This window comes from Bacillus rossius, chromosome 1, assembly GCF_032445375.1.
Source record: "Bacillus rossius redtenbacheri isolate Brsri chromosome 1, Brsri_v3, whole genome shotgun sequence".
Classification (NCBI taxonomy): Eukaryota; Metazoa; Arthropoda; class Insecta; order Phasmatodea; family Bacillidae; genus Bacillus; species Bacillus rossius.
The window spans coordinates 86,207,881-86,221,930 of NC_086330.1; the positions used below are offsets into that span (position 1 = coordinate 86,207,881).

The following is a 14,050-nucleotide window of genomic DNA, read 5'->3' on the forward strand; positions in this document are numbered from 1 at the left end:
GCGTGTCTTCCTTGTCGGTATTACATTCGCTAGTGTGGTGAGTCGTTAGTTGGGGCGAGAATGTTGCGATGTGTCTGGATTCTCTTTCTATTTCCCCTATTTTCGCCTCTACCATATCTAACCTTCCTGTTAGACGCTCGCTTAAGTGTACTACTTTATCGTCAGTGCGTTTACTGAATATTTCTACACCTTCAATACGAGTGTGTACACTGGAAAACTTCTGTTGCATCTCGTGCTGTGTTTCAGTTAAGTCATGCCTGATTTCTGCTGTTTCATCTGCAATCCTGCCTAAAGTGTTATTTAAGACTTGTACTAAATTGTCTAGTCTTTCGGCGTTTTCTCGCTCCTTTTGTTCCCTTTCTAACTTCTCCTCCTGTTCTATACGCTCCCGTTCTTGTTTCTCCCGTTCCCGTTCTAGTTTCTCCTCCTGTTCTTTACGCTCCCGTTCTTGTTTCTCCCGTTCCCGTTCTAGTTTCTCCTCCTGTTCTTTACGCTTCCGTTCTTGTTTCTCCCGTTCCCGTTCTAGTTTCTCCTCCTGTTCTTTACGCTCCCGTTCTAGTTTCTCCTCCTGTTCTTTACGCTCCCGTTCTAATTTCTCCTTATTCATGAACTGGAACAGTGCATCTAGGGTAACAGTTGGTGTCGGCGGCGAATGACCCAACTCCATTTCCTGCTGTGACTCCATACCAGTAGTCTCGATGTGCTGTTCTGGTACTACTTCTCTAGGTTCTCGTTCAGGACTAGAGTCAGAAGTGTCATTGCTACCTCTCAGAAAATATGACTTCCTACCTGTGTCTGTCATCTTGACAAAATAAAATTACTGTCTGTATTTTTCAAAGTGTCTTGAGTTGTTCAAAAAAAAATCATAAAATAGTCCCTAACGTTGGCTTACACGTTGTGCGCCAAAAATTCTGAAGTGTTTTCAGAATTTTCCCTTTTCTTCTGTTATTTTTCAGACAGCTCCAAGGATGAGCGACCAAAATTTCAAAAGGGTGTGCCACCGTTGGGTGATCAAAAATTCTATAAGTATTTTCAGAATTACTCTATGGAGTATATTTCCTAAAATGCCAATATCTATAATGTAAAATGTGGTCTAGTTGGGCGCCGTGAAAACTCTATAAAGTACTAGTGCTGTGAGTGTGTATGTAGCACAACTACTAACCTCTACAGAATATTAACTAACATATGTCTTTTTATGTTGATAGTGAAAATAAATTATTCTCAAGTTGTATGTACTGGTGTAGTTTGACTCAGTGTGAATACCAAACAATAAAATGTCGTATAATTCCTTAGCAGTATGTCTCCTTCTCTTTGGTGTAAGTATTCTGACCTTAAAATCAACAAATATAAGTAGTGTGTTTAAAAGCATTAACTTCTCTATGACTGCTGATCTCAGTGTAATAAAAACTAATTATTCTTTCAAGACAATCCAAGCTAAATATTTCTGTCTATCTGGTTTAACATACACATGATATGTAAGTATGGTTATCAATCGGAAAAATAAAATATAATGAAAATTTAACTTTTTACTAGGGTCAAAATCATGGTTGTATGGGTGACAATACTCTTTTGCAACATATCCAACTGTAACATGAAAAGTGACAGAGTCAATGATTAGCAAGCAACATACAAATACCTTTGAGACAATTATTCATGTTTAAATAGGTTTTTCATTAAACAAAATTTCAATATCCGTTATACTTAAATGTCTTTCAGAACTAATTACGTTTTACGTAATTGTATCACTGAATAATAGTTTGGTTATCAGTCAATATTTTAAATATTATTGAAACACATTTTAACTGGCAAATTAGTCTTTTCTTTGTTTTTACTAGCTCAGTCTCTTTCGGTAGATCAAACTGTCTCAAGACTTCTGGACCTGGGGCTATTCTTTAAACATTCAAGACAATTAATGACTTTAACAGATTTTAACTTTGATATCGTACATATTACTGATCAATGTCAGTTAACCAGGTCCAGTATGTACAAGCTACAAGTCTTTACGTAGTTAAGTAGTATTAAGTTGTTTTTGCGAGTTTCAAATTAGGTCTTGATCGTAAACATCATAGTTTAAGATATCTTGCCATTAAAATAGGACAGGTAACTTCTCGCTGTTCTTGTTAATTCGGGGATGGGGCAAACAAACCTCGTCGCGTCGTTACAATACCAAGAGGCTGTGGAAAACCTCTCCGAACCCCTGTCTCTCCTCCGATGTTGCTGGTTAGATCTCACTCTCCTCCGATGTCGCTGGTTGGGTCTCCGTCTCGATGCACCTCCTCTCGTGCTGCTGGTACTCCAGCAGGACTGGCGTCGGTCACCTGGAGTCGTCTAGAAGGATGATGTCCTCCGGTACACCGTCTACGATGCCGTCTACCGCTGTCGAACTCCTTCCATCTCGAAGATTGATAGTCCTTTTCTTCTTTTCTTCTTAATTCGTCGTTGATCCAGTTCTATTTATGCTGTTAGTCAAAACTTATCGTCGTCGTCGATTCTTTAGTAGAGCTTCGAACATCGGTAACTACCTCTTCTTCATTGTGTAGTTCCGGTATTTATTATAAAATCATCAATTTCACGTAGATTCTAGCTATTCAGTCGTCGTACCAATGTTTTACGTGATATTCTTACATTCATTTATGACTAAATCACGGAGCTCTTTCTCTCTAATCCTTCTCCCATGATAGTAGAACAGAAACTCAAGTTCCAATTTGTTTCAAACAGTCAAAGCTTTCTCTATTGAACACTCTCCGAAATCACACTGGAAATACTAAATTCTTTAAATAAAATATATGCGCAGTCGAGCGTCCAATCACATATACTCTTTCCTCAGTAATGACCCAAAAACAATATTAAAAGGTGTAAGCTCATTTTCTATTCGTCGCCGTTTAACAAATGTTTGCAAAGACATTTCATAAAATTATTACTTAGATAAAACATGAAAATACTTAAAGAGTAAAACCAAATTGACCTGACCATAGAGATACAATACTGGTAAATATAATTCATAACAGGACTAAGACAAAGTCATAGAGGTAAGAAGTAAAATAATAAACATAAAATTCATTTCTATTGAGGGCTTCTCAAATACCTCTATAGTACATGATGCAGTTTTATAAAAACATTTACCGGTTTAAAGAATGCAGTGATGGTGTTTGTTTTGTCATGTATATATTTGTAGGTTTTTTTATGATATGTGCTGGTCCAAGAATTACTTATACAGCCATTTTGCTGCAGTGTAATTTTCTTGTATTGGTTGTATTTAATCATTTTCAGTCTTGTAAGGTAATTGTTTTATATTAAAACCAGTTATGTTTATATTTTTGAATTAGTACGCAAACATTTTCAACGATAGCATTTTAGACGCATCTGGGTTTTTTACCCATGTGTCTGGGTTTTTTTGTAGGTTATATAGGTTTTTCATGAATATCAGAGTGGCAGCCCTGGTTACAAGTCGTTTTGTTTATTGTCCTACTTCAAAGTACGCTTAGTGCGCAGTGCGTGCACAGTCTCGTTCTATAATAAAACTAATGAAATTTTAATATTAAAAAGTACATTAATACAAGATATAATATTTATATTTGTGCACCTAACAGCTATGAAAATGCAAATAAATTCTCAGTTGACACTAATAACAGATGTAATCAACATATGGACTTTCTGTTTTCGAAAACAATTAGTAACTAGTGTTTTTATACATTAAAAATTCACGATTTTATCAAAAATAAAAAATAAAAAAACAGATAGGTACATTAGTGAGCATACTATATCAATGTTTACGTTTCAAATGTTTCTTCAGATTAGTCGATGATTTATAACTCAGTTTTTGTTTACACAAATTACAATTAGCAAACTCATTATTTTCCGTGAAAAAATTCCACACAAATGAAGTCTTTTTCGTGCACTTATCCATTCCTTATTTCACTATAAAAATACTAACTACAAAGCATGACAGCCCGCAACATGGTGATACACGGCCAGGACGAACTGCAGTGAATGTTGAACTGATTGATACTGGTTGTATCAGGCGGGCATGAGAGTATCAGAGGTAGAGAATTACCAGGCGTGATAAATAATGTATCAGATTCTCCTTCCGGTCGCACGGTCTGCGTACGCGGGGCTTTGTGCCTCCTGGGACCGTCTGATACAGAAGTATCAGAGACTTGTAACATGGTACAATGCTGTATCAGTATCAGGTAGGGACAGATACCGAAAATTGCTGTAACAACCATCTCTACCCTGATGATGCAGTCAGCATAGATCTATGGATAAAATCTATGTAACAGTTGGGTGAAGAAAACCCGGTAATATTTTACAAACCACAAGGTGATGAAGCCCACCAAGAGGGGTTGTCAAAAGATGATTTTGCCCTAGTGATCATGACCACATTCCAAAAAGAAATGCTGACAGTTTGGAAAAAATAAAATCTGCATAAATAGTACCCATTCAACAACTGGTTATGATTTTTATTTAACCACTCTATTAACAAGTTGATGAATTTGGAACTGGATTTCCAACAGAATTTGTTATATATCAAACAGAAAAGACACCTACAGATCACGCATAAATAAAAACATGTATCTGTAATCCCTGCACAAAGTCATTAAATATATCTACCTGCAAGGTAGGAAGAACAAGCGACTTGATAAATGCATATCGGCGCTAATGAAATTGTGCAGGGATAAACTTTTTGAACGCCTCAACAAGTCAGAAAAAAATAAACCAACAAGTCGGATTGCAGCCATTCAGAAAGCTCACACCAGGAGCACATCATATACAGCATCAATGATTTCTGTCATTGAATTAGGTAAGTACTGGGAGGTAACATCATGTCAATCAAATGATTTGTACTTAATCACAAAACAGGATGAGCTGGCGCCTGCCCCCCCCCCCTCCTAATCGCCGGACAACAGCAGCACTGCGACGCCCACAGCGTCCGTCAGGTACTTCCCGGGCCCTCTACAGAGGCCGGGTGATGGCACAATTTAAAATATTTGATAATTAACAGTTTTTGTTAACCAAGAAAAATTAAATCTCATTAGAGCGGCTTTATTATATTATCTCTTTTAAGATAAGAACAAAAAAAAATGTGAAAATACACGATATTTAAAAACAAAAACCAACATATTTTTAATTTGTAAAAAAATTTTCTTCCGTTGTTTCTGTTCCAATCTCAAACTTTGTCTACACACAAATACCTTTAATAAACAGTAAAAAACTTGGACGACTAATTTCCAAATTATATTTTACTTAATAAACAAACATCGTTCTTTGTAACGTATGTTTTTAAATTCATCGAATAAGCACGTGCATGCGTAAAACATATGAAAAATGCGAGTAACGAAATGCATTCGTGTGTAACGTTTCGTTATTCGGTGCTAGATGGCGCACCCGTTACTCAGTACCGAATACATACAGTTTGCTAGAGCTCTACAATGTTCACTTTAGGATGACACGGACCGCCCACATGTTCGGATTACTGTCGACGGGCCTTTATATTCTTAACACTCAATATCCAATCTTGGTATGGAAAAATGTCGGTCTGAACTACTTTGCCAACCTTTTAAAGTTGAATGAGAAATGGCCTCGAACGAAACACATGTCAGCTTGGTTGTAAGTGCACTCAAAAGTTGAACATTTTTACTTGAAGTAGGAAAGAGGCCTGTGTAACAGCGCCCTATACTTAAGTTTTTCTTAAGGCCAGGGTTTTTAGTCATACTAAATTTAAACAAGAATCACGTTGACGTCGACCCAAGTTTCGACCCAGCTCTCACAGCCCATTATGCCACGCCAACGCCTTCTCCTGCCCTGTGTTGCGTGTGCGACGAAAGTGCTGTGCGGCTAGGACAGGGTAAGGAAGAGAGGTTCACGCGCCAGAGGAAGTTTAGTGTAAATACACAAAAACCAGACGCGACAAATTATTGTAAATATTCTTTAACATTCTTTACTGTAACATGTTTGTTTTATTATTTGAAGTGTTATGTATAAGTTTTACTTGTTCACCGGGCGCCAAGGACGTGGCTTCCGCCTGTGACCAATGAGTGTGTTCCGCGGGCTCGCGGAGAGGGCAGGGACGCGGGCGCTCTGTCGCGCGAGGCGGGGAAGGGACAGTCGGCAGCTGGGCGCGGGAGACATCGTACGTGTCTGCGCATCGCTCCAAGACGGTGAGAGCGGAACGGGCGCGGTGTCTTTCTGTAATTCAGGCCTTGCCGAGGAGAAGGAATTTCACTTCTAACAGTCGTATTGTCATTCAGGCGAGTGTGTCACCTCGTCATTCAGTCGCGGTTTGCAGTTTGTCATTCTTCTCGCGTGCATGTTTCTCTGGAGGTTTGCGAGACGCGGATTACTTTTGTGGACTGGGTATTCGCCATTACGTGTACAGTAATTTACGGGCCCTCCCGGACACTGTGCTGTCCGGTCAGACAGTCAGCTTATTACGCGAGTCATAGCGAGATCAAGTCTTAGCGGCATGGGTTATGTTCGTCACGAGCGAGACGTCACATATTTTTCCAGTACTGTATAAGTGCGCGGAACCGGGCTTCACCCTACAGAAACAGTCACAGGTGGAAACGCGGCAGCCCCCTGTAAAGGGTTCGATTTACCGTATATAAAGAATCTGGAAACTGTCTTCGAGTGTGTCAATTGTTATTCTGGTGACTAATTCCCTTGGCCACGCGGCCCGAACTCCCCTTTACCGAACACTGAGTAGCCGGCAAAATAATATCATTCAGGGGCTAGTCGTCCAGGCGACGACAACGTACCACATGTTTAACATTTACAGGTTCGTGAAATCAAGATCATGGGAACACCTAGGGTACGTGTTATTAAAATGTTTTCGTTTTTTTTTAATTGTTAGTGCATAATGTACTTTTTCCTTATTTTATAAACTTTTCTATCTATTTTTATTGGAATCTGCAGTTGAAAAAAAGTAAATCGATGTATTACAAATATCGATTGTTAGGTTCAAAGAGAAAATTTTATTGTTTAAGATGGCTAGAACAAAAGAGTTTACTGCTTGTTTCTCTTTTGCGCACAGTGACGTATTTTCTTTTGGATTTGTCGTATAACATTTACGTAAAATGGCGAAGAAAACTTACGACTTATTGTTTAAGTTGCTTTTAATCGGTGATTCTGGTGTTGGTAAGACATGTATTTTATTCAGGTTTTCTGATGATGCATTCACAACCACATTTATTTCAACCATAGGTAGGTGTTTTATATTTAAAATTTACTATTATGTTATTATTTTGTTGGTTAGTTCGATTTTGTGTATGTGTACTATTTTTAGTTGTTTTATAACGAAAACCTTAAAATAATTAGTTGGACGTGTGTATTGGAAGTTGTTGCTGTAAAAAGGTTATTAATTGTCGTAATCTAGCCATTGGGGCGCGGCCGAGTAGAGCCACTCAATCCTTGTTTTTATGAACGTTGCGATAAATAACTTTTTATTGGAATCTGTTAAAATCATTTATCTGTGTGACTGTCATTATAGACATGTCATGTAGATCGGGAGCTCTCATGCTTCAATGCACAGGTTTTGTATTTAAACATATTAACGGTGATTTCTCAGAAGCCAGTAGGAATACAGAAACGCATTTTTCATGGTTAATATAGAAACTTTTCTAGTGTTCGATAAAGATTTTTTCGGATTTTTATTTTTACTTTATGTAAAAGCCATGTAAGAATATAACTTCAATTTCAAGTTTTCGCACTGAAAAATACGACTAACTATTTTTAGTACCTTTCAATCAATTGTAATTAAGGGCCTATACATGTTATTTTGTCTAGAATGAAGGTGTAACTGCTGTTTCAGTTACCTGTCTTTGTTAAACAAGTTGTTTACTATCACTGGCGCAACAATTTCTTGTCAATTGACTTTGGTGTACACTTACTTGGTTCAGAACAATAGTCATTACCTGGTGATGAATGCTGCCATCACAGCCTCGGAGCCTTTATAGTATAACTCTTGCGAATGACAACTGTTACACCTTACCAACTGATGCGACACCATGTTACTCTGTACTCCCGGTACTCTTTCTGGCTTAGTCATATTGTGCTAAAGCACAACAATTCTTATTAATAACTGGATAGTTGATTTCACTCGTTTAGTTTTGCAAACATTCAAAACACCTAAATATAACTTCTCCAGAGGGCTGGACTCCTTGCCATAGTCTTGCCCTATCAACACAGTTGCCCGTACTGTCTTCCTGACGTGCTTACTCTCTTGCGGTCCTCTCAACACCCCCTCGCTTGGCCCTGCAGTCGGCTTATCTCCTCCCTTCTCCCTGATGTCACAAACAATGTGGTCACAGTTTGTACAGTCCAACTTTCAAAAATCCAAAGAGCCCATCTTTTTATTTTATCCCATCCATATTATTTGTTACTTAAATATTTCTATAATAAGTTATAACTTAATGTAAAACACATAATATTAATAAATACAATAGCAGCATATTAACATTATCACACACACTTAAAATATTAATTACTTAACTGCACCCCTCAATATCAATATTTAAAGCACCCAATCTCTGTTTGCAATGTTGTCTGTCAGTGCGTTACTTTCAGTTGGAAACAGTAAAATGCAGAATGTTACAGAATAAACAAACCTTTGGCGCTACAACCAATGTTAGTGACTTGAAATTTACCAGTTGGGAAATTGTAAAGGAAATGGGATTACATTATATTAATCAAGATTTTTTTTAAAGACTTGTTGATCACTTATTCTATTCATTTTTTGTACATTGATAAGTATCTATTGTAAAGTAATGACATAGAGCTAAGATTTAACATGGAGTTAATTTTCACTTGAGACTGCAAATTCACAAACTAATTAAATAATTTAAACTGCATTAAAAGCTAGCTTAGCAACACTTTGTTTTCTATTTGATGTAAGTTTTAAGAGTAGGTGCTCAACCCAAAAAAAAAGAGTTATAAATAAAATTCAGAAAATGGTATTTTTGATTACTAATTGTCTCAAATTCAGGTCAGTATTTTAGTGTAATTAATATAGCCTCTTCTAACAAATTGTTTAACAAATATACAATATTTTAAATAAAGATAGCCCAGCAAAATGTTTACAAAATTTATCATTATTTTAGATTTAGTTAACGTAACCAAACCTAACCAATCATTCAAACAATTTTACAGTACACTAGGCGCAATATAACTTCGAGCTTGAGCTACGTCACACATGAGGAGTATTGACTGCAACACGTGTGGGGGGTCGGGTGGATGAGGAGGGGGTATAAGCAGATACGGCGACCTTGCACAGCAGGTAGAGAAAAACAGAAAACATTGACCTCTTACCACTGACGTTCCAAGCACTACCTCAGTTCTTCAACACCACTGACTGTTCCATCCGAAGAGTCTGATGTGTAAACGTCACTGCTGTCACTGTTTGCATCACCTAACTGAACAATCGCTTTATCAATTTCAATGTCAAAACGCACATCCTTATCCCAGTATTCGTTCTCGAGTGTCTTGACGTGATTGCAAATCGGTATCCAATCTTCTGGACCCATTCGGTTAAATATTTCCTCGCAAAGTTTTTTTACATTTGCCAAATTGCAAGTAACATTTCTTGAAGCGACTTCTCCTTTAACTTTAGCCCATATGCTTTCTATCGGATTCAAATCCGGATGATAAGGGGGCAGACAAAGTAATGTGTGGCCACTATTTACCAATAGTCTGTCTGCCGAGTACTGCACTTGCGAAGGTTTGTGCTTCTTTATGAGGTTATACAAGTTTGGTTTGAGCATGTCGCTAGTAAAGGAAATATTCTCCTTACTTAACCACTGCTGCATTTCCAATTTTGTCGAGCTGGAGGTAGGCGTTTTATTATTTTTACATTGTGATAGGGAGCATTATCTATCACAACAACACTGTTTGGTGGATGATTTTGTATTAATTGTTCGGTGAGCCATTTTTCATATTGTTTGTACAGTCGTGCGAGACACACCCGTCGCATTAGCTGTTGTCAGCTGTGCTTTCTCTAGTGAAATGGAGGGTTCCTGCAATCGCGCTTCATTTTCCATAAACTGCAGAACGTTATAGACGATTTCCCGCGCCTGCGAGTGGAGTTTTTTACTCTTAACTTTTGACAATACTGGAGGCATTTTATGTATAAAGTTGTACTTTACTGAAGTAACTTACTGCACTACATATGTAACACTGGCTCTGAACAAAAGTGATACACTACATGCATACAAATCTCAGATCCAAACTGTAAACGAAAACGTTTAGTAAGTACCAACGTATTTGTCGGATTTCACCGAAGGACTAAGTTTTCACTCTGTGCAGTAGCGTGTAGCCCCTGTTATCAAGTTACGCATTATCTCTCACTGCCGCGCCACGTCTGCCTTCTCCAGTGTCGGGACTCACATACACACAACGATTTTCTAACCGTCACCCAGGCTCGGAGTTATGTTGCGTCTAGTGTATTTTAAATGTAGTTGTATTGTAAACACGGTTCAGAAAGGTAAAATATTTAAAATATTGCAATGCGGTTTTACAGAATCAGCTAATATGATGAGAGGGTCTCAAAAATACAATTTTCAGAATTGTATTTTAATTTTTCAGAAGAGCACTTAGGCCTACTTAAAAAAATTACTCTCTTTTATTCTATCGAAGTGACGAAGCGAGGCGGCTCAGGGGTAACTGTTGTATTTTGGGGCTTCTTATATCCTTGTCCAGTCTCTTTGTTTTTAGAGTTTGCCAAGAATTGCTTGGAGTGATTTGCAACTAACCACCCAACCGACATTTTTACTCATTTTACCTGTTCTGTAAGGGTGAAGCTGTTTGTTTACAAGATACACATGTAAACTACCTGTAAGAGGACTCACTCCTTGTGTTCTGTGAGTCAACTGATGATTCATTTACAAATTTCCTTGTTGATAACATGCTCTAGTAAATATTTACCTACAAATTTTCTTTATTTCTATGTATTAAGGCCTTGTTGTGCTGGTAGTTTTCTGAGTTTACCTTGTAGTACGTGATTGCTAATGAGCAGGAGGTGATAATTGCGATGTGTGGTCATGCCCAGGTATCGACTTCAAGATCAAGACAGTGGAGCTGCGTGGAAAGAAGATCAAACTGCAGATATGGTGAGTATTGACTACTGGGACTTGCTCCTCTCTCCTCTGAGACGCTTGGTCAAACACAGCAGGTCCACATAGGTTCATCTCACTATTAATTAAGCTTTTAATTAGTAGGCAATAATAGAACATAGAATTAAAATGTCTATTTTACAGGCTGCATAGTTGCCATACCTACCAACTTAAAGAAATTAAAAATCGAGAGACTTCTGCATCACAAAATTCAATTGTATTTTATATATGTACAAGAAATATTTTACATGTAATGTATAGGTACCAAATTATTAAGGATGAAAAACTGAGTACCTATATAGTAATTTGCAGAAATAAAGCACCTGTTAAATGACTCCAAGCTTTGATTAGTTCAGGAATAAACATGTAATGGTAAAGAAAATGATTCAATAAAGTAGTTATCAAATTGAGTTGTACAGTCTGTCCAACCAAGGCAAGGTATTTTTTCGGCTTTGGAAACATTGAACTTTCAAATTTAACCCAACCTTTTGCATGATCAATGATTTTTTTTGTAGAAAAATATTAGTATAAAATAAATCAAGGCAAGTGGAAAAATTTGGTTACTATTGTATTGAATGTATATATGTATGTACTTGTATGTGTGTCCAAGGCACAATATTTTTAAGCACACTTTTCTTTTAGCCTTGTTTCACTACAAAATGTAAATGTTTTTTGAAGCTTTTGTTTTTGCAGCATAGCATCATTACCTAAAAATTTTTTATTGTAGTTTTCTTGTGTATTTTTCATGTCATTTATTTCTTAAAGCAACCCAAAAAATCACAACAGCTGCTATAAAATGTCTCATCCTTAGATTGCAGTGTGCATATAAATGGGCATTTACTGTCTCTTTCCAATGCACAATATCTGCTATCAGTGCTGCTCTAGTTTCAGTGTTCTTGCCACATATATCCTAAGAGCACAAAAGTTTTATACAAACATTTTTTAAATGTACCTACTTAAAAAAATTTATTATTAAAAAGAAAGTTTGGAGTGAGTATTTAAACAATACATTATCTTGTATTTCATCAAAAGCATGATATAAAATTCAATTCTTACTTCTCAGGAAGTACAACAGAAAGATGCCATTGTTGTTTCAACAGTTCTTTTTTCATAAATTTTAAGTAAATATTGTTTAATATTAAAATGTTTGGCTCTGTTTGACCATAGGATGTAATTAATGAAATACCTTGTTATTTATAGTGACTGACTGCTACAAATAGTTTCTCATGTGTGAAATAATCAGTAGTGTTTGGAATTTATTTTTTCCTCCAGAATGAATACAACTGTAATAATACCATGTGATGTTAGAAAAATGAACAAATAGTAAAATAAAAAAATTATAAAACTTATTATAATCATTGATAGCATATAAAACATTAATTGTGATATTAACAAGCTGGCTAGTGTCAGTCTGGCAACAGTGGCTGCCATTTGCTCTGTGCTGCAGTCTAAGCTTGTGACAGGCGATACTTTAGGTACATAATGTTCATTGGTGTACATAATAAAACAATATTCCTTCATAAACATTGCCAATTTGTCATCTGCTGTATTACTTAATACATTGAAAGCCTTTTTAAACACAATAATTCCTCTGAATTGGTTGCGATTATTAGGCAATATTCAGTGCGATATTTGGACTATCCACCTGACTAAGTATGTACATATGAGGCCTAGAAACTTCACTACTGTATATTGTGTAAAGATGAGAAATATAACGGTGTACCACTAAAGCGGGAGTTGGCTGTTGTGAGCATGCGTGTGCTTCAGGGACACGGCGGGCCAGGAGCGCTTCCACACCATCACGACCTCGTACTACCGCGGCGCCATGGGCATCATGCTCGTCTACGACATCACCAATGAGAAGAGCTTTGAGAACATCGTCAAGTGGCTCAGGAATATTGACGAGGTGCGTGGTCTGCAGTTGTATCTACAGAGGATTTGGTGGCAATGATACCATGAGTTTTATTTGATTAGAAGCTAAGAGAACATTGTTCACTCAAGGTAAACTTTTCCTCCTCCCACACCAGTGTTAGCACCAATGTTGTCGTGGTCTGAGTGCAAGCAAGCGTGGCGAGTAGACAGCCATGCGGTCCTGCATTGAGACTCCAGTGTCCCTTATCTTATCTCGCCTGGTTATTTACAGTCAGGGTAGCTCGATGTGGAAACACAAATAGTTAACCCTGTACGCTATCCTCGAGTATGTTCATGGCTGGAGCTGAACACGGGGCTCGTGGTCGTATGCGTTCCTCATTCGTGGTGTTGTTCAGATGTCAGTCTGCTAGGGAATACCAATGAGGAAATAAAAAAGAATGGTTTCCGAAACAGCCACATTTGAAAAAAAGTGAAGGTATATTAGCAGCTCTTTTGTGTGAGTAACAACACATTAAATCCCAGGCTTTTAACTGCACTATCTGTCAAGCACATCTCTACAGACAGCATTTTTCATCCTTAGTTTGCAGTGTGTATTTAAATAGCCATTTTCAATGCATAATTTCTGCCATTAGCACTGTCCTGGTGTGCCGCCAATTAGTATTTTTGTCACAATTCTAAATTTGAATTTTTGAAAAAATTCTGTTGCCAGTCATTCTTTTGCTGCAATAACTTAAAATTTTTCCGCCTCCTGTAAACTCCTGTTTAATCTTTGTCATACCTGTCTCCCCAATCGTTCCCAGCATAAATATAATTTTGCCTACCATCTAATGAGCCAGCAAGTTCAACGCAGGCCCAGTTCACCGCCCGGCCAATAACCCCAGCCTGTCTTGAGGCCACGACTGCAGTCTCAGAATGTATCGCCTCTGCCCTCAGTGGCAGAGTTGCGAATTACAGTAGAACCCTGTTATAACGAATCTGAAGGGAGTAGTTTATATGTTCACTATAGAGGGGAAACTTTATATCTGGGAAAACTTTTATATTGGCAATACATACTCAAAAGCAAAATCTTAACTACA

At 37.4% G+C, this 14,050-nt stretch overlaps 1 protein-coding gene across 1 annotated transcript in view; it reads left to right on the forward strand.

The window, feature by feature from the left end:
• Positions 1 to 6,953: 6,953 nt before the first annotated feature.
• LOC134539164 (ras-related protein Rab-10) overlaps positions 6,954 to 14,050 on the forward strand; it is a 63,612-nt gene continuing 56,515 nt past the window's right edge. The window contains exons 1-3 of the mRNA XM_063380941.1: positions 6,954 to 7,200; positions 11,039 to 11,099; positions 12,870 to 13,008. Coding sequence (XP_063237011.1) covers positions 7,074 to 7,200; positions 11,039 to 11,099; positions 12,870 to 13,008 — 327 coding nt within the window. The 5' untranslated portion in view covers positions 6,954 to 7,073. The remainder of the gene's footprint in view (positions 7,201 to 11,038; positions 11,100 to 12,869; positions 13,009 to 14,050) is intronic.